The 24,731-nt window shown below is 44.1% G+C and overlaps 1 protein-coding gene across 1 annotated transcript in view; it reads left to right on the top strand.

Moving 5' to 3' along the window:
- The window catches only part of LEPROTL1 (leptin receptor overlapping transcript like 1), a 98,658-nt gene extending 75,105 nt beyond the window's left edge, over positions 1-23,553 (top strand). The window contains exon 4 of the mRNA XM_069626164.1: positions 20,524-23,553. Coding sequence (XP_069482265.1) covers positions 20,524-20,640 — 117 coding nt within the window. The 3' untranslated portion in view covers positions 20,641-23,553. The remainder of the gene's footprint in view (positions 1-20,523) is intronic.
- The last annotated feature ends 1,178 nt before the right edge of the window (positions 23,554-24,731 follow it).

Here is a 24,731-nt window from a genome sequence, read left to right as displayed (position 1 = left end):
TGTTCATCTGTCCTGGAAGATATTCTGCCGTGATCGAGATCCTTTTCTCGAGACAGTAGTGCCAGGAATCCTTTGCCAGCTCCACCAGCATCCTTGATCGAATATCCCCCCCCCAGCTTGTTTATGTATCTGCTGAGATATTGTCCACCCTGAACAGTATGCAACATTGAGCCCTGTCCCTTGCAAATGCTCTCACCACGAAAGGATCCCGCTAATAGTGCCAGGCAGTAAATGCGCATATATAAACCCGCCTGAGACCACTATCCTCCTATCTGCAGCTGACTGCACCTGCCCGCTCCCCTTCCTCAATCCGGACCTGCTTGCATCTCACACTGTAACTAAATCTGGAACACCGCCCGGCTGTTTCATGCCTCCATATTCTGCAACCACCTTTTGAAGTTTGCTCTCGCTCTCTTCGTGTAACGATATCAACTACCGAACTCCTCCTTGCAGATACCTTATCTCTAACCTCTGAAGGGCCCGGTAGTGCAGAGGCCCAGGAAAAATCACCTGAATCGAAGATGCCAGAAGCCCAACTACTCTGGCCAGACTCTGAAGCGAGATAACCTTCTTCCTGATCACTACTCTCAATTCCTTCTTGATCGCCCTCATTTTTCGAGCAGACAATTCCAACGTCGCCTTTCTCATCTCTACAATAAATCCCTGGAATTCTACTCTTTTCTAAGGTCAGGGAAGATTTTTCCTTATTTACTACAAACCCTAGAGAGGCAGCAGCTCGCAGGCCCACTCAGTTCTTTCAGTAGCAGAGTGTCCTGAGCCATCATCAGGATGTCGTCCAGATATATTATTACCCTTATTCCCCCTCTGCCTCATTGCAGCCACTAACGGTCTCATGACTTTTGTCAACACCCATGGCGCCGACGATAGGCGGAATCGGAGTCACCTGAACTGCCATGACTGCTCTCTCCAAATACATTTTAAATAGGGACAATGTTCCTGCTTCACTGGAAGGGTGAGGTATGCATCTTTTTCTCCCCAACCAGTCGTTCCTCTGAGGATGTCTCCAGGAGGACAGCCACCCTACTTGGTGATTGACAGTCTAGGGGCTGTGAATGAATGGGAACTTGCTTCAGAGGTAAGGATTTTGGGACTAGAGGCTGAGTCGACCACTGGAGGACAACATCTGATGAAGAAGACGTGAAGAGACGCCGGCAGCACCATCCTGGACCGCAAAGTGGCCAGTGAAGCCCTGCAGCAGTGCTGGTCCTGTTTTCATTTTGACTGGGAAGACCCGTACGGGACGTCTTCCTCCCTTGGGCTTGTGGGACCAACTAGCCTTAATTAAAACAAGCTTCATTGTGGCTCAACCCCCGACTTGCTGTGAATTTCCAAGGCTGCAGAATCCCAATGCCGGGGACCCCTGACCATCATCGAGTGCATTGTCTTCGGAAGTGCGAATCCGGCCAAACCTTTGTGGGCATCTAGAGGACCCTACAGAAGCAGGAAGCTTTCATCCAGAGTCCCCTCACCAGAGTCCAGGACCGAGGGATCAAGTAACTTCTAACCAGAGCTGTTTTTTCTTCTTTGGCGCTGAGAAAAAGGCACCCAAGCCACAAAAGGCCACTGAATCAAGGAGAATCCATTGCTGCAGAGCCCATCTCTCGAGTGCTGCCGCAGAAGCCTGCCAGACGTCGTCCCCTTTTTTTCTCACCACGAACAAGGACCAGGGACAACGGTCTACTATAGTGCAACAGGAAGGCATCCAGCTGGAACAAATTCTTCAGTTCACAGGTACTGTGGGGCCTGCGGTACATCTACCTTTTGCCAATTGTGGCGCTTCCTACCTTGGGGAGTGCTATAGAGTTGACCTCAACTCACCTGCACCTGCCTCCCAGCTGATGCTTCTTCAAGGTGGCTCCTCTTGAGCTTCTGTGATTTTCTGTTTGAAATACTGACTATTTAAAAACATTTTCTAAGAAGAGAGCATCAGAACTTTGAACTAGCCCATTGACTTTGGCTGTCCCGGCTCACTAAAAGCCCCCTTCTGAACCTATTGGTTTTGGCAGTGCTTGTTCCCTTACAGGTTTTAATTGTTGGACACTATTATTGCTGGATAAAAAGACTGCCTACCATCCCTCTGGGAGAAACTAACTGTTTTTTTATTTTATTTTTAATTGGTCGCTTTTGTATGGTTTTACAACTTAAAAAAACATTAGCCCTGACATCCATGTAAAATCACAATATATACACCTTCTTGTACATGTCCTCCTTATGACCATTACATTATTTACATTCCATTATCTCCAGACTCCGTGGCCAGTTCAATGTTATTTATTTCTCAGAAAATAATCAACAGAAACTTTATCAAAGCAAGAGTGATGTGGGTTTTGTGACCTTCCATCAGCACCCGCCACCAATCATCCACCGTCATAGCTTCATATTTGTTGATCGCCTCTCCCAGTAGATTAGATCTCACATCTTTCAGAGCCGGGCAGAGCAAAGTTAGATGTTTTAGTGATTCCTTCGAACCATTTGTTCGACAAAGTCTACAAGACACATCAGTCCCGTTTCCTTTTCTTAGCTGTAACACTTCTCTTGTTGGGAATAAATTCAAGCGGAAACGCATGAATTGACCTCTGAAAAACCAGTTTGGGAACAGTTGCCGGTATTTTGAAAGAGTATTTAGTTTTCTTGCCTCTTGGTGGTGATTCTCGTACTGCTTGTACAAGTGTCTTTCTTCCCGAGTCGTAATCATTTGGATCCCCCACCAGAGTGATGTCCGATTCACCCAGGTCGCTTACAATTGCTTGGCAGATGGTCAGCCATTCTGTTAAAGTTCTTTCACTGTCACTTTCCATTGCTTGCTTCAATACTGAAAAGCATCCACTTGGATTTTCTTCCTGGCATTGACGATAAAATGCCAGGGATTTCCAAACTGATATAGCTTTCACAGATGTTAATCCCAATGCCATCCTGACTGCCGGGATTGGTGTACTCTTTGGCAGCTGAAGCACCCTCTTCCAGAGGATTCCTTCCAAACTTGGCCAATTATCTGCTGAAAATGAAAAAGATGTTTCTGCACCATATGTTAAAATTGGAATAACCTTCATGCGATAGAAAGATACTCTAGGGGATCAATGAGAAACCACAGAAGCTTTTGAGTAATAAACTCCCTTGGGCAGCAAGATTTGTAGCTTTTATTCTCAAAACTTCCACTCTTGCTGCATCACATCTGCTGTTGTTCAAGCAAACTCCCAAGCAAGTGAAACAGACCTCCAAAAATGTTTCTTCTCGCAGGTTCCATGCACGTATCTTCTTGTTACGCCCCCCTTTTGGCACTCCAAATGCCATAATCCTTGATTTATTTGGAGGTCATTGGCTTCCACGTAATGTTGGTGTGCCTCCAGTTGCCGTTGTAGGCCTATCAGTGTTTGCTCCACCAACACAATGTCATCAGCGTATAGCAGTCTGCCAATCGGGACTCCTCCGATTTTTGGCGGAAAACATCTAGTTGTTCCAAAGGCTTTTGCGAGATCTGAAATAAAGAGGTTAAAAAGTTCAGGAGCCAGTGGACATCCCTGTTTTAAGCCTATATTAGTTAATATTGGGCTTGATAAGAGACCCGATTTATCTAGCCTCACTTTTATGGATGTTCCTGACTATAAGTCCTTGATGGTTTCCAGAATGGCATTAGGACATTTCCAATCTGCCAATTTCCCCCATAATTTGTGCATTTTTATGGTGTCCAAGGCTTGTGATAAATCTATGAACGCCATGAAGATCTTCTGGTCCTTGCTCCTCTCCGTCCGCGCCTTTAAGGTGTTAATTATTAATATGTTTAGGGGTGTACCAACACCCTTAAGAAACCCGTCTACCATACATCTATGTTGTCAGTCGCAACATTCCACTTGCCAGAGCTTTTAAAGTTATTGAGGCAAACACCTTGCGGGCCACGTCTAGCAGGGCTATCGGGTGGTAATTTTCCGGGTCTGTCCTTAACCTCTTTTTGAAGATTGGAAGAATTACTGCTACTTTCCATGTCATTGGTACCCTTTGTGATTTTATAATATATTTAAAGAGATTATGGAGGAATATAGCCCCATTCTTCCTGTCTTGCTTCATCATCTCGTTAGTCATCCCATCAGGGCCTGGGGCTCTTGACTTATTAGACTGAACAATGTCCCCGATAGATGATGGATCAATAGTCAAGTATCTTTCCCATTTGCCTTGGAATTGTCACTGCCTCTTTATCAAGGAATTTATCATAGTAAGTAGTCCAGGAAGCGGCTGATATATTGGGTTTGTGATTAGGGCGTCTTGTGGGGTATCCATCTAATTTATTATAGATCATATTGCTGCCGTGTTCTTGGTACTGATCCTACGCAGCATTTCTTTGTCTCGTTGCAACATACTCTTCTTGTGAAGCCGGGTCCAGTTGTGATATTGTTGTTTCAATTTATGGATCAGTATACTTGCTTGCCTTGTAGAGGACTGATTTAGCAGGCGAATATGACCTTTGAGAATTATTTTTTTTTGGCAGTCTCTACGTCGTAGACATGAAGATAGGACATAGTCGTTTTTTTACTCCCTCTATTATTTTATGTCTCAAAATCTTGAAACAGGATGCCGTAGTCAATCGCATGGCCTCCCTTTTGATCTTTCAACTCCGATATTAACCTCTTTAATTTCTCAGTAAGGCAATGATTTTATCAGTTCTGATCCTCAGCCTTTTTCTGCCTGGAGTTAGACCTACCCTGAGCCCATATCTCTTCCCTTTGTTTTTACTTGAGGGAGCACATGCAAGTTTTAGCAAGTTATGGTCACTTGCTACCATTTGTTCCACCTCCATAGTTTGCACAACCGTAGTCATGTTACTAGACACACAAATGCAGTCCAAGATTTGACTGTCCCTTATTCCCATTCTGTGTTATGTTTCCTGAATTGTCTCCCTGGATGTTACAGTTCAGAATGTCTGTTTCTAGAAAGCATGGTGTTCCTCCAAGATTGGCCTTTTCTCTCCGCTCTAGACAGTGTTGGTAGACCGTCTTCAATCCATTGTCTGTTTTTGTCGAAACAGATACAATTCAGGTCACCTGATATGATAAACCAGGGATCTTTCCATCTTACCCTTTGTTGGTTAACCAACTCGTCAATCTGTATATATTTACAATGACTAGCACCCGTTGGATGTTTTCCCCCTCTTTGGGTAGTTCTAAAGTCACCATCTATATATAAGGGATCGGATACTGCATTTGTAAGGATGTCAGATGTAAGTCGCTTTTGATGGCCACCAGGAGTCCCGACATCGGGTTTCCTCCTGAGCTCTTGATTGCCGGGTTCAGGGAGATACTGTAGCCATCTAAGGTCGGAATCTCCCTGAGCCATGTTTCCTGTAGGCATAACACATCAAAGGCATCAATCTGCAGTTCTCCTTTTGCAAACAAATGGGTAAATCCCCTGGTGTTCAAGCTTGCCAATGTAAAATCCCTTCCCACACATGTGACTTGGCATTATGGTTTAATTTTTTCCGCCTACAGGCCCGCCAACCACTTACGTTTTTCCTCATGACCATCTATTCTTACATTTGGGATCATATCATCCGGTATAGTCATCTTTGTGATCTCTCTTGTTCTATTTGGTCTTGCCCATCTTTCCGTATTTCGATTTATTTCTCATCTTCTCTGTGCAATTGCAGATTCCTAGGATTTTCTAATTGGTGTTTTCCTCGATCATTATGCCCTGATGCAATTGATTCTTGTTCTGATAAGTCCAAAGCCATTTTCCTCAAATGGTGAACTTCCTCCCTTAATAGTTGTTTAATCAAAGCTGAGGCAGTATACACAATCACTGTGTCCATCCTATCGCCCTCTGGGAATTCAATAACGACTAAGTCATCTGATGTTACAAGTCTTAGATTAGGGACATGATGTAGGATCTGAACCACATTGGCCCTATTCAGAATGAACCCGTCGTTGAGATAAAGGATTCTTTCTAATATCAGATTGTCACTATGGAGATTAGGTTTCCTTCTCCTGTACTTTAGATACTCATGTCTGCTAGGTTGGGTGATTGATGACTCCCTCAACACCTTATTCTCCCGCAGGCTTGATTTTACCTCCCTTGACTTACAAGAGAACTCATGTAAATCACTTTTGTCTGAGGCAATATTTTGTTCCACACCTTTTATCTGCCCTTGCTTGCTGGGCCTCTTTGTCTGCCCTGGTCTTATTTTCACTGATTCAATAAGTTCCACGCTACCCTCCAGATCTTCACGTATTCTTGGGGGATTAGTTTGTCTGATTCGTGTCTGCTGATTTTGTTCTTCTTGCCATTGCACTCGAGGGAACCTCCTAGAGGCATCCTTCTCTAAGTTCCCTCTTGCAAAAAAATGTGCCTATGTTTGTTACAGTATTTAAGAGTACAGGTTCCACCAGCCTTTTCCTGCACCCTGGGCCCTCCTCTCCAGTCCAGTTTTTATCACTTCCTATTGTATCCAAATCACTGCTTAGATCTTCATTAAGTCGTCTACTAACCACATCGGTCAGCCCCCCTTCCGATACGGTATATGTAGATGGATCCATTAGATCAATCGAGCCAAGCTCCTCCTCCAACTCCTGTTCACTGAACGCCTTCCCCTTTTTGGTTTTTCTTATTGTTGTCGTCAGTTTTAGATTTGTTCACCACTGGGGTTTTCGTGGGTATCTTGTTTTGTGGAATGTTTTTAAATTTCTAATGAAGACCCGACTGCCATTAGATTTTTGTTTTGGGAAGTTAGCTTGATTTTTAGATTTCTTTAGAGTGGTTTCTTTGCCATCGATCAATTTAGGCTGAATTGTATTCGTTTTTCCTAAATTTGATTGCACTTGGGTTGTTCGATTGTGTCCACTTTTTTAGCCTCTGGCTCCAGTACCTAGGTCGATGTTGTTAGGAATCGGGGTTGGAGGAGGTGGAAGAAGGTGCAAGGGCTCAGGAAACGGCCTATGAGACAAATAAAACTACATTACCCAGCAGCCCTGGGAACTTTTTGTAGTTCTGGCCGTGCGTGTGGCCAGCTGTTAGTAATTAGGACAGCTTATCAGGGGCCAACGGCGCACGGCAGGTGTGGCTTATTTTGTTTACGGGGCGAAGCCATGCCGGAGCGTTAGGAGAGCATCGGCTTGAAGGACTGCAGCGATGGACAAAACATACGGAGGTCAGGGCTGGGTCCTGTATGAGTCTTGGTGCAGCTGACAAGGGACAACGCGAGCTGCAGCTAAGTGCGATGAAAGATTACGTCCGGGAAGGCTTGTGAGCTTCCCGGACGCAAGTTAAGTGTTTTTCCTTCTATGCTATTTGAACTCCTTGACTGCAATGCTAGTGCTATTTTTTGTTACGCTGATGTCACCAGAGGATATGGCAGTTTTGGCGCACGCTGTATTTCATGAGGCGCATGTTGCTTAGTTTAGCGGAAAAGTACTGTTACGAACAAAACACCTGGAGTTTAGGGGCGTCTGCATGAGGCGCTCTGGTGGGGCGCATTGTCCTACGCAAAACACAGTGAAGTTACTGTGGATGGCAGAGTGAGGCAATTAACGACAGTCCAAAGGGGCTAGGGGTAAACTTAGTTCATGTTACATGTTCAGTGCCTGTGCTATGACTTTAAACTTGTTTCTGTGACATGTGTGCAAACGCTTGCCCATTGGGCCATGTGTAATGTTTTTTCATGTTAGGGAGCATATCCCTTATGTATGTTTCATCTCGCTTGCTTCTATGTAGTTCAGTCCATGGTTTGTTCGAGTGCCTGTATCAAGGGGTACTAGAATTATTCCAGTGCTTCCATGTCTGTACTAAGTGGATTCTGGTTGTGCTGGAAGTAGGACTATGATATGTTACTGTGTCAATATTTTAGACAGTGTAGGGTTTTTCCTGTTACTTCCCCGATCCTATCCACATTAGGTATTTCCCTAACCCTCTATCCGCTATTCCTATTACCCCCTTCCCGTCCACAACCTATCCCTAACCCTCTTCCCCCCCCCATTGGCTGCCACGTGCTATCCTGTTGGTATATATCAGGTACCTGTGCCAACCACGGGTGGCGGGTCGACTTCATTCGGCTTCTGTTGTTCGGGCGAGAGTGTCGACACTTCTCAACCCCATTAGTGTGTATAAGACTTTGACAGGTGTGTCCACTTCATGAATTGCCCCATCATCCGGCCTTCTTGATGACACGTTAATAGGTTTTCGTGATTTTTCGCTTTTAGCCAGCGATACTTTGTGATGCCATTGCTCAGTCTCATGTAGTTGTATCTGTATGTTTGTTGTGTTCTCCGGTAAACTCGGACACCCCACCGGAGCACTCCACAAGCGCCTCTCCAGCCTCTGTTAAGACGGTGCAAGTCTCCCAGGTGGTTGAAGTAACCCCTAAGGGTAATGAGCCCGTAACTTCTGATGTGTGAGAGGATTTCCTACTCAGTTTGTCCTTAATAATGGGCTCTAAAATACTGTGGAGTACATTTGAGACTCTGGCTGAGCTGTTATCAAGATTATTCTGTATACCCATTATAAAGCCTTCTACAAAGACCATCTTCGAATGAAGAAGGCTAACGTGGTGGTATGGTCTTGTGTCCCCCATATTCTCGTATAGTTTCATGAAGGGGGCCATTGTGGCAGCAAGGGTCGTTGCCATTATAAAGTCCAGATCCTTTGACTTTTCCTGATAGGAAAAGACTTCGCTAGTTCTCTAGCAGAGTCATCCTCGCTAATTTACATTGACGTTGTCATTGTGGCACATTCTTTTGTCATTGTAACTAATGGTACTTGATCTTCAATTGTGTCTTTTCTCCCTCTTGTTTGAGTGCCATTAGAGCTCTTTGTTGTTCTGGTTGGTCACTTTCTTCGAGGTTTGTGTTATTGCCATCTTTCGATTTTGACCTTTCATGTAGGTTACTCTCCCTCTCAACCAGCATAGAATTCTCCAGCAGCAACTGATCTGGGATTTCTCCCCCTGGCTCCTGTGTTCCTGCTGAGGGTTTTGCAGTTGGTGTTGACTTTTCGTCATTACAACCCGTCGGCCGTTTCATTAAAGAAAATACGCTGACCACCTATTTCACTTGTCGGCGTCAGCCTTGGGGGTTTCCAAATTGTGTTCTTCCTGTAGTAACCATCTAATTGTGTTATTTTGGGGTTCATACCTCCTCCTCTTCCCTGTAGATTGGCTTTTAATGGCGTATTTTTTTTTTTTTTTTTTTTTTTTTGGGGCCTGTGCACCCGGACCCCCTGACCCAAATACGCTGCTGGCACAGTCCGGCTATGCCATAAGGTGGGCTCAGCCACACAAGCAGTATTTGTTCGCCTGTCAATTTGACCTTTCTGCAACATTGTTATGACCTTCAGAGCCTCAAATATTTCCACATGATTTAAACCAGAAGGGGCGGTTTGTTTTATTCCTCTCTACTTGCATCGTGCACAGCTTTCTTTTTGAGAAGTCACTTGCACCCCCGTTATCAAGCCTCAATTTGTATGTGGCCAGGGATTGAGATATGCCATTGTTCACCATCGTATGTACGCCTCTGGTCTCTTTTCGGGTTGGTTCTCCCTCGTCGACTTCCTCAGCTTCCTCACACTCCTCTGGCATATCCCCTGCCTCACTTTCAGCCACTCTTACCACCAGACCCACAGGAATGCCCACAGACACGCCGCTGCACCTGGTAGGTTCAGTAAGACGCCCATCACCGAGAGAGGGGGCTCGATCGCAGAAAGTTTGTCCATGTAAGACGCTGTACTGGCAGCGATTTCGTCTTCAATAACTGATACACGGGGTGGGCAGCGTCGCCGCCAACCGTGGCAGCTGTAAGGAGTGATGTTTACCTTGATATAAGTTTAATTAATATACTTACAGCTGTCAAGCTTTGTATATACAACAGTTAATAACACATGCAATACGACAAATATACAATCCTTAAAACAATTCACATTACTTATAATCATTACACTTCATTATCTATACATTTTAAAATCTCACTTATACTCAGATAAAATTTTACAAACAAATATATTAAATTAAGATCATCACCTTGCATAAAAGCAGTCCACAAACTCTGTCATCCTAACATAAATCTGATTGTTGTATGATTTAAAAAACAAAGATCTCAGCGCTGTTAGACTTTCACAGCACAGTAGAAGATGGTGTAATGATTCAATCTCTAAACAGCCACACAGTCTGCAGAGGCGTCTACTCCGCTCTATACGAAGCCATGCTCCCTTTATCTCTAAAACTATGGACAGATTGAACTTCATTAAGAGATAAGTTCTAAACACATATGGACTAGGATATGCCTTCATATAGTTAGGGAGTTGTACACGATACATGTAATACTGACAAAAATGTCCACTATGTGCTTTTGAGGCCAAGGAGACTAGATGCAACTCATTGCAGTGAATTGCTATTTTTCTTTTGAGCCACCTTCTAAATGAATTCACAGGACTATTCATTGATGTCGTTTGAAAACCTGTTTTCCAATGCTCATACATGGACATTACAATTCCTAGTACTCCCAAACTATTACACTTGTGTAATTTGAAAAAGGCATGCATATGAGTTATTGCAATGGTGTCATTATCCAGATGCAACAGATTTACATAGCTCATTACAGAACGACTAATATATTCTGCTTTAATACAATTCATATTAAATTCAAGATAGAGGTATTCAATGGAGGTGTTACTAGGGAGGCGCATTAGTTTTCTCAATATAAAGGCTTCCAGATTACGGATACACAGGGTGGGCAGTGTCGCTGCCAACCCGTGGCAGCTGTAAGGAGGGATGTTTACTTTGCGCCAACACTTCACTCACCATACAAGCTTCTGATGATAATGTTTGTGCTTGGGACAGAGATGGCGTAACATTCGGGACGGCCATCGTACTTCTTTCTGGTCTGATAATCCCTGCTTCTGTTGGGCATAGCACTTACAGGTTCCCTGAGCTGCCAGGCGATGCTTCCTCCATGTTCATCTCAGGATGTAGTGATGCGCCGCACAGGCTCGGCGCAGACTTGGCCCAGACTGCCAAGACTGCTCTGACCTCTGCGAACGCTGCGTGTTGCGGGCTGAGTTTATGAAGCAGTGACTCTGCCTTCCAAAAATCAAAAAACAGCAAACCGACTATTATCTGTCAACGAGCAGCAGAAAGGACTCCTGCAAGACTGCTCTCACCTCTACTCTCAAATTACAAAGTATGTTCTGATCTAACTATAACCTTTCCCTCCTTATAATTCAATATTGCAAAGGTGATCACAAATAAGTGTTATTACTGACCTCAAATGAAGTCGCTCAGTGCTGGAAAAATCTGTAACATATGAAAAGTTACTCACCTGCTTTATTGCTCTTGTTAAAATTGAATCCTAACTTTGGGATTAATGTTATTATTAGTTTCTGCTTTTTAAAGATTGTCTAAATTCCTTGTGTGTTATATATAAATACATTTCTGATGTTTGTTAATCTGCTTAGAATCACATGCTGTGCATAGGTCCGACATCCAGTGGTCACTGCGGAGTATTGCATTTTGTTTTTCGTAGTCGAAAAGGGGACGTCGACAAGGCGTGTCTGTAACACTATCCCTATAGTGACGTGCGTTGTACCCATAATCCTTCACGCGTCGAGGTCCCTCAGATTGTTTTTTTCCGCCCAGCTTCTGGTCGCCTTACGCGGAGCTCCTAGAGAGACATTGCAAATACTTACTATCGGACCTCGGTCCTTAATTATACTTATTATATTGTTAAAGATCCCTCCCCTCGACGTTAGCTGTGAAGCTGTTTCTCCGCCGAGCAAGTTTTCGACGGAGGGGAAGAGACGGAGGAGATCCTTCGGCGCTGCCGAACACGTGGCCTGGCCTCGCCGGCCAACATACAGTAGGGAGAGTGGGGGTTCGAACTTTTATCTTCTCTTTGAGAATGTCTTTCTTTCTCCCCTATCTTTCCCTTGGGGTTGTTATCACCAGTTATTATTGCCTCAGCTATGGAGAGGACACCTTTTAAGTTTTGCCCACGCTGTAGGGGCAAATACAATTGGAAGGACAAACACAAGCTCTGTAATCGTTGCTTGCCCCTCGATCATAAGGACAGCTGTGCGACCTGTAAGCTCTTGAAACCAAGAACTCTTAAAGAACGCAAAGTTAAGAGGTGGGCGGACTACGCTATGTCGAAGTCAGTTTCCTCACCCGCCGCCGCTGTTACAGAAAGTGACGAGGAGGGTGATAACTCGACGTTCGTTACGGAAGTCATTAACCCCCAGAAGGAGCGCTCGCGCTCCTCGACGTCCGTCCCCGGCCCCGACGGGCTCGGCTCACGCCCTGCTCATGGGGATGAACACCCCAGCGACAGGGACGCACACAGACCCCATAGGCCTAAGCACACAACCCACGGCTCTTCTTCATCGAAGACGAAGGATCCATCAGCGCCGAAGGGGACGCAGTGCACTCCGGCGTCTACCTCAGACCGTAAAGGGTCTCAAGCCCCACCCGCAAACGCAGTCGCGACCAGCGATTGGGCTTTCATCAAACACGGGCGCTACCCCAAAATCATCCGACGTAACGCTTCATAGAGCGGCCGTCGAGGAACAACGCGTAACGCAGGCAACGTCGACACCAGAGTCCTCTACTGACAAACTCGTTGTCGAGAGCCTGGCGAGAATTGTTTCCGAAGACACACGTAAGCGGACGACGAAACAAACGTCGAATACCGCACAAAAAGCTATAGAAACGCCGAAAAAGCATAAGAGTAGCCAGGAACTGCCCCTTTCATCTAAGGGCACTTCGGAATTACCGGAGGGCTTTTCAGATGGCGACGGAAACCTTTCTTTGACGTTGTGGGAGCGTTCTAAGCGTTTTGAAGGTGAAAACGCTGATTTCCCCCCTCTAGACTATTCAGGGGTCCCCCATGAGACCCTTGAAAGACTCCATTCTTGTATGGAGAAAATGGAAAGGTTTTTGGGAAACCAAAACCCACCCACACCCAAAAGACTAAGAGAAGGGCCCAGGATGACCCTAGGGTCAAAATTCCTAGGCTGTTTCCCCCTTCTACAGACGTATATGACCTCACGGAAGAGGAGCAATACCTCCAGGAAGATGATGAGTGTTTGGGTGGAGAGGAAGAACATGAGGAAGAGGGGTTTGAAGAAGATCCTTACACTAGTGCAGGAGCTTTCGAAGAAGATACAGCTACCTCGCAGCCTTGGCAATCCCCATCAGTGCACTCAGACCCTGATGTCTTTCACCCTTCTCCTCCCAAGGATTCACCTATTGGAAACACCTCTCCCATAGATGACCAACCTTCACTTAATGCACTATTGCGCAAGGCAGCAGCGCATTTTGAAATAGACACAGGGGAGACTCTTCCTGACATAGACTTTGTAGAGAAAGTTATTGAAGAAAAAGCCCCTGTTAGTCAGTCTATTCCGCTCCTGGCTTCTATAAAGAGAAGAATAACTCCTTCCCTTTCCAATCCTGCCTTAGTCGGAGGGGTCAACCCTCGGATAGAAAAGCTCTTCAGCCCTTCGCCCTCTGACCCGCTGTACATCAGAGGCCATTCTATTCCGGACTCCCTCGTAGTTACTAATAAAAGGAAAAGAGCAGGGGTACCACTATCCACTAGTGAGGCACCACCTGACGAAGAGGGCAAAAAGCTCTACGCACTTGGGAAGAGAATCACGACGTCCGCCGCCTTTTCAACTAGGATTGCAAATAACAATTCCATACTAGCTAGCTACGCAGATGCACAGTGGAGCAAGCTGCGCAGCGAAGCAGAGGACGCACCAGAACCCCTGCGTTCACGCCTGTTAGCTACAATCTCAGAGGGAACTCTTGTAAACCAGGGCATCGTAAAGAACTCCTTAGATGCCGCAGAGACGGCTGGCTGTTCCCTGGTTCAGGGAACACTTCTCAAACGCCATGTCTGGCTGCGCAATTCGGGATTTAAGCCGGAAACCCAGGCTTCCCTGATAAATAAGCCCATAGAAGAAACACATCTGTTTGGGAAAGCAGTTGATGAGGCCCTAGAACATGCGAAGAAAGAGTTTGATACCATCAAAACTCTTGACCAAATTTCTAGGCCCCCTAACAGACGCGGCTATGGCAATAGACGCTCCTTTTGTGGCCAACGCCAGCAGCAAAACCAACAGCAATTTTACTCTGCTACCAACTGGCCCTCTAACCAGGGTAACAACACCCAGTTCAGTCAAAGAGGCCAACGCCGTGGCAGGGGAAGAGGTCGCTGCTCCAGCCCCAAAGGTTCCACGCCCAATACCAACAAATGACCCGAAGATTCGGGTCCCCTCCCATGCATCACCGGTCGGGGGCCGGCTAACATCGTTCCTTTCAGCATGGGAGGGAATATCGTCAGACCGCTGGGTATTATCCACCATAGCCCACGGATACTGCATCGAATTCAACGGTTCCCCGAAGTACAGACCCCCACGGAACCGACGCATGACACCGGAACACCTCACCATTCTTCTACAAGAAGTAGAAGAGCTACTGAAAAAAGAAGCTATAGAGGCTGTCCCCCTATCTCAGGTAACAGAAGGTATTTATTCGGTGTACTTCCTTGTACCCAAAAAGGACTTAACCATGCGCCCTGTATTAGATCTGCGCCCAGCGAACAAGTTTGTCAAACCCCAAAAGTTTTGTATGGTGACCTTGCAGGAAGTAATCCCACTGTTATCACAGGGGGATTACATGACAACACTGGACATGAAAGATGCATACTTTCATATTTTAATGTTGCCAGCGCACAGAAAATACCTCAGGTTCAAGATAGAGAACAAACACTACCAGTTCAGAGTACTACCCTTCGGGATAGCATCTGCACCAAGGGTATTCACGAAAGTACTGGCAGTGGCAGCGGCCCACCTGCGCAGGTTATCCATCCCGGTATACCCTTACCTCGACGACTGGCTCCTAACAGGGGATTCTTACGAAACATGCTTCTCCAATACCCAAAAGACTGTAGACCTTTTGTTCCAACTGGGCTTCTCCATCAACGAAAAGAAGTCCAGCTTAGACCCCAGCCAAATCAAACAATTCCTAGGGGCTCTAATTCGAACAAAGGACTGCCTCGTCTTCCCCTCCAATGAGAGGGTCCAAAACATGCTTTTTCAGATCCCCCATTATGTGGCAGGTCGAGAGGTGACGGTACGCAAAGCAATGCGCTTGCTAGGAATGATGGCGTCATGTATTTATTTGGTACCTCACGCGCGCCTGCGCATGCGCCCAATGCAAGAGTGGCTCAACAGCCAGTGGTGTCAGGCCAGCGGACAATGGGACGATCTAGTGGTGGTCTCGCAGGCCTTGGTTCTCTCGCTACGGTGGTGGACAAAAGAAAACCTGTTATTAGGGAAAACTTTTGCCACACCCGCACTCTAACCACAGACGCATCCCTTACAGGATGGGGGGCTCACTTATCCCATCACACTGCTCACGGAGCGTGGACTCCGAGCTTAGCATCCAAGCATATAAGCATATAAACCTGCTGGAACTACTAGCGGTGTTCAAAGCACTGAAAGCCTTTCAGGAACACCTACAAGGAAAGACAGTGATGGTCCTCACAGACAGCACCACAGCCATGTACTACCTCAACAAGCAAGGGGGCACTCACTCTCCAGGACTGTCCAAGCTGTCCCAGAACATCTGGAAGTGGGCTCTCAAACACAACATGTTCCTACTATCACAACATGTACCAGGGGAACTCAATCTGCTAGCAGACAAACTCAGCAGAGACTTCCCCCTGCCCGTAGAGTACGAATGGCGGTTACAAGAAGACATCGTCTTCGACGTCTTCACACAGTGGGGTTTCCCAGAAATAGACCTGTTCGCAATTCTGGAAAACTCTCAATGCCAAGATTACGCCTCCAGGTACCCCCAGAACCAGTCCAAGGGGAACGGTATATCGATTCCATGGTCAGGGAAATTTGTTTACGCTTTTCCCCCGACTCCCCTTCTCAACAAGATAGTGCACAAGATGCACCAGGAACAAGTTACCATGATACTGGTGGCCCCTATGTGGGCCCGACAGCCATGGTTCGCTCACTTGCTGAAGATGTCTCTATCTCCTCCAGTGAAACTGCCCTGCCCGTACAACATGCTGTCACAAGACAGGGGCAGGACACTGCACCCATGCCCTCAGACCATGAACTTAGCAGCCTGGCTCCTGAGGTCATAGAATTTGGACATTTACAACTTCCACAGAGGTGCATGGACATCCTCAGAGAGGCCAGAAAGCCTAACACTCGTCACTGCTATTCTAGCAAATGGAAAAGATTTGTCATCTGGTGTAGAGGGAAGAGTATCAACCCCGTTGACTGCTCTCCCACACAAATTATTCTGTACCTGACCCATTTACTGGACTCGGGTCTAGTATTCAATTCTATTAAAGTACACCTGGCAGCGCTTTCTGCTTACACCACTTCACAACTCAAAGTATTGTGGTGGAAGATCCCAGTAATCAAAGCCTTCATGGAAGGGGTAAAGAGAATACACCCTCCAATACCAAACCCAGCTCCCGGCTGGGATCTAAATGTGGTACTCGCCAGGCTCCTGGGGTCACCCTTTGAACCCATGCACAAGCCAACTCTTAAAGATCTCACTCTTAAGACTGCTTTCCTAATAGCTATTACCTCCATTAGGAGAGTAAGTGAACTACAGGCCCTTTCGGTTTTAGACCCCTTTGTAACAGTTCACAAGGATAAAGTGGTTCTACGCACACACCCAAGGTTCGCACCGAAATTCATCTCCAAATTCCATGTCAACCAGTCTATAGAACTACCAACGTTCTTTCAAAATCCTTCAAATCTAGGAGAAAAAAGCCTGCATACACTTGATGTGCGCAGAGCTGTCATGTTTTACATGGAAAGAACTAGTCCACTGAGAAAGACTAATCAGTTCTTTGTCTCGGTGGCAGCAGGAAGAGAAGGAGATGCAGTTTCAAAATCCACTATATCTAGATGGATTGTACAATGCATTACTCTCTGTTACACTCTTGCTAAGAGAGAACTACCCTTCAAGCCAAGAGCACACTCTACTCGAGGCACTGGGGCATCCATAGCATTCATTGCAAATGTTCCCCTTGAGTCCATCTGCAAAGCGGCAACCTGGAGTTCTGTACACACCTTTACAAAACACTACTGTCTAGATGCCCACTCTAGATCTGATTCCCAGGTGGGACAAGCAGTATTAAGACATCTTTTCTCTACTGTTCCTTCTCACAACCCACCTCCAACTCCGGGTACTGCTCGCTAGTCTATGCACAGCATGTGATTCTAAGCAGATTAACAAACATCAGAAGACAATGCATTACTTACCGTAAAAGCATTTCTGATGGTTGTATCTGCTTAGATTCACATGCGCCCACCCTTCCTCCCCGCTCTGATGGAAGGAACATAGACATCCTTTTCTATATCTCTCTTTTCTGTACTCACTCACGTCTAGAAGGCTCCCTCAGGGCAGAAAAATACAAACAGAGGGACCTCGACGCGTGAGGGATTATGGGTACAACGCACGTCACTATAGGCATTGTGTTACAGAGACGCCTTGTCGACGTCCCCTTTTCGACTACGAAAAACAAAATGCAATACTCCGCAGTGACCACTGGATGTCGGACCTATGCACAGCATGTGAATCTAAGCAGATACAACCATCAGAAATGCTTTTACGGTAAGTAATGCATTGTCATTCATACTATAACTTTAAGTGTGTAAGTGTTTACTCGGATACCTGTATTACTGATTTCATTATACAGCTCCCATTACACCTCTTAAAATAAGCCTAGCTGCTCAGTCATACCACCAACTTGTGAAATACTGGCATTTATTAAAAGGGGGGGTTACCTAATACCAACAGATAAGTCTTGTAAAGTCCCACACCAGTTGGACTGTAGATATTCTTATCTAGCACGCACCCTCAAGCGGTGTGCTGTTAACTACCGTGGAATGCACAGAGCATCCTTCAACAATATAGCGCACTTTCCGCGCCACCTCATAAAACATATACCATAAATGTATGCCTAAAGCTTACTCATCTGATCCCCAATCTGGACTACAGTGTAACCAAATCAACACCTATGTCATTCTAAACTCTAATCTCTTACATTATCCGTATTTGTATTTGTTATTTATATAGCGCCTTTACACCAAGGCACTGTTTCAGATGCCAATAATTAGAGTAGATAATAGTACAATACACAACAGATAAATATGTTCAGTAACAAGATTAACTAGAATTACGATTGACATAGAAAGGTTTTCAGAGCAGCACTTAAGGCAGAATAAGAATCAATAGAGCGAAGAGAACGAGGGAGAGCATTGCAATGGAGAGGAGCAAGCAAAGGAAAAGAGCAAAGTTTGAAAAACACACAAGGAGGACGAGGTACAGTTAATAAAAAAAAATGGGACTGGGAACGAAGAACACGGGAGGAAACATAGAAAGAGACGAGGGAAAAAAGATAGACGGGAGCAAGACGATAAAGGGACTTGAATACAATACAGAGAATTGAATTTCAGTCGAGAATGATAGGGTAGCCATCGAAGAGAGGATAGGGTAATAGAAATTGAATCACCAATGGGAACGGAATAGAAGAGATGAATAGAATGATTGAAAACCGACTTTAAAGGGGCTAAATGAGTAACGGGAAGACCAAAAAGAACCTCAGAACAGAAACAGTAGTGGGGAAAATTACAGAGGATATTAGAAGTTTAGTAGCACTGTAAGTAAAGAAAGCCCTAATTTAACAGATGTTAGCGATGGAATCGATAGGAGCGAGAAGTGATCAGAAATGTGATAAGTGAAGGATAGGTCAGCGTCAAGATGAAGACCAAGATTACAGGCAGTAAGAGAGATACGAAGACAAGAGGGTGGAAACCGAACAAAGGGAGGAGGAAAAAGAAAGTGATCAGACATCCAGGTTTTAACACCAGAGTGGCAGGCCGAGATTTGTGTGAATAGTAGGTGTGAAGGAAAAGAAAGATGAGAAGAGCTGGGTATCATCAGCATAGAAGTGATGAGATCACCCAAATAAAGAAAGAATATTAAAGTAGAGAGGTCTAACAGGAGAAAAGAAAAGGACAGAGAACCAACCCCTGTGGGACATCATGGGAAAGGGGAAAAGCGTCAAAGCAAGTGCTTGCCCAAGAGACCAAATAAGTATGATTGGATAAATAAGATTAAAACCAGGACAATACAGAGCCAGAGAACCCAAAAGCAGAAAGAGACGAGCTTAAATAAGAGAGGGCAAGTAAAGGTAGCAAGAGAAATATTAAAGAGACTGGTAAGATGAGAATTAAAAGCAAGGTCGATTTTTGGAACAAGGATAGAAGCAACAGGATCTTTGGCAGAGGCAGTAGGATGAGCCCGCGAAATTAGCAACATATATAACGAGCACAGTAAAAAGGGTGACTTACCTGCTGAAGAGCAGCCAAAACAAAGGGTATCCGGTCCTTGCATCGAATCCAAAGCATCGACAAACCATACCATTGAAAAAAATGCATCGGAAAAAAAAAATCTAATGCTTTTTTTTTTTAATTGTAAAGGGTTTAGTAAAAATGGGTTTTAATGTTTTAAAAAGGGGGAGTTGGGAGGGAGCCCCTCCTTTAAAAAAGAAAAAGCATTCAATGTTTTTTTTAATGCTTTTTTTGTCAATGGTATGGTTGTCGATGGTTTGGCTGTCGATGGAATCACTAGGAACCAAACAAAGAGCAAAGGATCAGGTCAGGAAAGTAGCTTGTGAGGAAGAAAGGACCACCATTGGTTGAGACTGTTAACGGGAAAACTACCAGAAACTAGAGATTTGGCAAATGGTAATTTTTAAGAGTGATTTCTTTGAAAAAAAATTGAACATTTTAACATTTACAGGGCTGTTGGAGAGTGGTATTAAAGAAAGATGAGCATAATGCTTGCCTCCGATCTTGGCAGAATGATATAGATATCGAATGGAGTCCCTTTCATAACAAATATGATTCCACAAGGCCAGATCTTTTATCTGACAGGATTAGCCGAAGTACTGTACTTCTCTGCCAGCACCATTAAAAATAATGTTTTATGCGAACTATTGGCATCAGATTTTTTTCTGCTGGCTGCTGTATTTAACATTTGGTCAATATAATTTTTCTGATAAATAAGAATGCTTTGGTTCTAGAAAAAGGGGAGTAGGGGTGAAAACTCTAAGACTTGTTACTGAACTACTTGACTGAGACAAGGCCTAATGCTGCAAACAATGGAACACGTTTCTTAAGGGAGGGAGCTTGAACTTGAACTCGAAATTGGGAATGTATTTGGATCTAAAATGTTATAGTATTGGGGAAGATGTCTTTTCTGGAATTCCACCTTGTACATCAGTTGAGGGTTAATCACGCTTTAAGTATTTAAGATGTATGCCTGGTTGAAAGTCAATAGACGAAATAAATTATTTAAACAATTGGAAATGCTTCAATATTACTATGCCTGCCTCAGAATGGGTCTCTGCCAGTCCTTTTGAGCATCATTGTTCAATTGATCAGTTCTTGTTCTTTTTCGGTGACTAATTATTTCCATTTGTTTCATAGATTGAGTTGGGAGCTTGTGGGCTGGTCCTGGCAGGAAACACGGTCATCTTTGCAACTATACTAGGGTTCTTCTTGGTTTTCGGCAGGAACGATGACTTTAGCTGGCAGCAGTGGTGAAACTGCACTTCTTACCAAGAACTTGCTATGAAATGAACAGCAATGTTCGTCATTTAATGACCATTCATTTAAATGAGACTCGGCAATACAGAGAAAATTGCATAACTGGCGTCCTGGAGTATTTTGCAGATGTTCATTTTTTTTATTTTTTTTTTCTCTCTTTTTGTTTCGATTATATTTTAGGTATCATGATGTAGCGGACTTGCTGAAGGGCTCTGCATGTTTTTTGGTTACAAAAGAAAGCAAAAAGACAACTAATTTATACTTTTTTTCAGTTTGTATCTATTTTGCTTCAGGGGTAAAAAAAGACTTTGAAACATCGTCCCGCTTTTCCTCGTATCTGTACAATTCAACAGCTGGAACAGGAACGGTCCTTAAACCAGGCACAGTTACTACAATCAGCGTTTTAATTAAAAAGCAGAGGAGTTAAGAGAGCTTTAATGTGTTTGTGTATTGTAAGCTTGTGTTTCTCTTTAAACTCACTAAACACTAAAACCGGAAGGAGTGAAGAAAAGCTGAAGATCTTTCCTCTGTGGACAAAAGCCACTCCGCCCAAATAATGGAACATTGCCACCACTAGGGGCCTTTTCATTGATAAATTACTAGTGGCCCAGTAGTATGCATATCTGCTTGTAAGGCAATATGGCACAGTTTAGAAAGCCCACCAACAGTGCTAAAATAGACGTGCCATCCTTCTGTTTCCCTGTTTTGATAAGTCTGAAGGATTGACCACTGAAGTCTGCCACTGCAGTTTAGATATCCTACATGTGCACTTTTCGTTTAAACTGAAGTACTCCCTTCCCAACTTGTTTTTGGTCCGCCGCTCCCTGTGAACAATATTGATATAATTTGTGGTAAAACGGCTGTTGCTAGCTACTATGCATCTATTGTCGTTTATACTATCTCCATGTTAAATTCTGAAACTGCAAGTGGTGTGGACATTTCAGTGGAGCTGGAAGTGGCCCTTCTGTTTTCTTGGAGGGAATAGTTAAATGGACAGTGGGTGCGAGTGTGCTACCGAGCCTCAAATTGCTGGCAATCCAGAATTGAGTAATCGCGTTTAATATTACATTTTGTTTATAAGACCATGTGTGCTGGGGATTTACTGGCGCAGTGATGTGGCGAGTTGCCATGTAGTTTGTTTTTATGGTTTCGTTCGTCTTACTATTCTGCCAATTTTTTTTTAAATGGTTTAAAACCTTTACCTGTATTGCATTTTATTCATAACACATTTTGAAGATGTTTATTTATAATTTTGTTTTTAGTTCATTTTGTATGTCTGTTTTTATATTTTGTTTGCGACAGGGATTAAAAAACGTAAAAAATGGAGCTACTGATTATGTAATGTAAATGATCCGTAACAAATGCAATAGAACCCCCTGTGCTTCCTTGTTTTATTTGATCTTATTTTATGAACCGTTTGTATGATTAGCTATCTTGCATACATGTGAATACTTTTAAAGAGGGATTGAATGGGCTGAAATAGAATGTGTGGGTTAGTACTATTCACAAAAGCCATAGTTGCTTCTCTTTAAGTGACACGTTTATTGTGCTTCTAAATGCAGTCTATGCATTCTCTGGCACTAATTTATATATTGTCCGTTCATAATACGCAGCTGCCGTTTGTCGGGTCGTATGCCATATTGTTTGGCGTGCTGTAGTGCCCCTCCGCACTCGCACAGAGCTGGACACATCTCAGTGGAACTCGGTGTACTACCCTCTGGCTTTTTAATTCGGATGAAGCCTCATCCGTTCACTAGCTGCAATGAACCAGACTCGTGGGACAATCTCTTCAGCTTGATAAAACTGTAAAGAAAGCTCTAGTTTGCTCACGCCCGTAGTTGGGTTTTGCATGTTAGAAACGGACAAGGTTGCTACTGAAATATGCATCATTCAATTAAATATTGAACCTTATCGCATGGAATGAAATTCACACATGGTCATTGAGCTCTACTATATTCCTATTTAGGAGTCTTATCTGTTTAAGTGAAGCAAAAATATATATGACTTCCTGCGACCTTACATTTTAAAAAAAAAAAGGCAGGTCGGAGTGGGGGGTGGAGGAGGGAGTTGTTGGATCTTAACAAGAAATTGGATGCAGTGCCTTCTCCACTAACCTACGTTTCTTCATAGCGCTGCACCCGGGTTGAGTTTTTTGTAGGGTTCTTGTTTATAGTAAAGTATGCCATGCCATGCCATTGCCCTTTACAGATTGTGCTTGACCCTTGACTACAGCCTGTTCGAGGGATCTAAAGTAAAATCCCTTCCTCTGGCCCGTGACTGTATATCTCATGATGCCATTTCTCATGAACGTTTTTTGGGGAAAAGCATAATTGAGTCGGGGCTTAGGAAGTCATGTTTGTTGCAAATCCTGACTCCATAGACTGAGGTCCCCTTGTTCAAGACTTTAATTAGAGCAGACCAGTTATTTGTTTTCATGGAATGCCGTCCATCCTAAAATGTCTGCTGATTTTTCTCATTTTTACTAAAAGCCACACTCTGTTCTATTATGCCTTGCATTCGAATTTTGGAGTACAGATGGGATAGTTGTGTACAACCTTTTTTCAGTATCAGCCCTGCTTTTTCCAGTGTATATATTGTATTTACAATTTGTTTTGCCTTCTGGCCCAGCTAGGCCCTTCCTTAGTTGTTGCCCACTTTTTACACAAGAACATATAACTTGCAGTGATGCTCTGTATCCAACATTCCAAAAATGCCATTACAGATGATCTTCCCTCCTTCCCAGGCTTACTTCAATTACAAAAGCTGTGCCATGTTTTATTCCCACTATAAGACACACCAACGGCTGCCCTTAACTGTTGAGAGGTCTGATTTTTCTAAAGGATATGCACTGACCTAAAATCCTTCTGTGAAAAGTAACTTTTGAAAGGACAATAAAGCTTTTGAATAAGAGTTGCTTCTGTATTTATTTTAATGGAAGTGTCTCTCATGGGCACAAAACATTCCCCCGTTTCACAAAATGGACACCTACTCTCCCTCCTTTCTCCCTCCCTTTCCCCTGCCTCCCATTTCTCACTTTCTCTCACTCACTCAAAAATGTGTGGGTGTTGATCTGATATAAACACGAGTCTCGCCCCTCTATGGCATCTTCATGTTGTCAATTTTTCCGTCTCGAGTCATTCAGATGCAAGACCTGGACGTTTTACCAAAGTAAGAGATGCGTATTTAAAGTTTTGTCAGATAATGAAGAGCTTTCTTTAAAGGTCTGTTAATTTGAAATGAGGTTGTATAGGAAGGCTCCTCAGTTTTATAAACTTCCATGGTAAAATAAATGTCCACAGTTGTGATTATGAGCGTGTGCTTAAATCGCTTTATAGATGCATTCTGCTTTTGTATCCAGTTCACAGTAAATCTATGTATGCAACTTGCAAGGTATTCCATCTTTAGACTTTTGAACTAAGGAGAAAAATACTGTGAGTTTATAAGACTGCATCTGATAAGGGATTAGCTGTCAACGTCGTTGAAGAGGTGAAGGGAGTTCGTGTTAAGGGAAGAAGTACTAAACTGTGACTTAACCGACCAGCAACCCCCCCCCTTCTCATGGGTCACGGACTTCTTTTTACCCAGTGCTTCTTTTACCCAGTGAGTCTCCATCCAGGGCCATTCAAGCGGTTCAACTGAGTGATGGGTCCAGAGAGTCCCAGGCCAGCATACCCTGTTATCTCATTTCCACAAGCGGGTCACCCTGCTCTGCTTCCTGCGTAACTCAATGCCATCTGGCATCCCTTTGTTAGGCACAGGCTGCTGCAGCCGTTTTCTGATCTGGAAACAAATGCTTGTTCCCTGCAGGTATCCATTTAAATGACAAACTAGATTTAAACATCCATTAAGACACGGAAGGAGGTTGAGCATTGACACTTGGTGATTCAAAGGGTTCTGTGTGGTTTCATCTAAAAGAAAATGTCATTTAGTTTGACCTCTTTTTGGTAGTACAACTCCTGTGCTCTTCATGCCACTCCTGGTGCTCACCTCCACCCACACGACACACATTTTGTCATACTACCAAAATTGTTTCTACAAAACTAAAGGTATCTCTACAAAACTAAAGGTATCGCTCAAAGGTAACTTTG

Source organism: Ambystoma mexicanum, chromosome 6p (genome assembly GCF_040938575.1).
Source record: "Ambystoma mexicanum isolate Mex_15411 chromosome 6p, UKY_AmexF1_1, whole genome shotgun sequence".
In the NCBI taxonomy this organism is placed as follows: domain Eukaryota; kingdom Metazoa; phylum Chordata; class Amphibia; order Caudata; family Ambystomatidae; genus Ambystoma; species Ambystoma mexicanum.
This window is presented reverse-complemented; position numbering and strand designations above follow the sequence as displayed.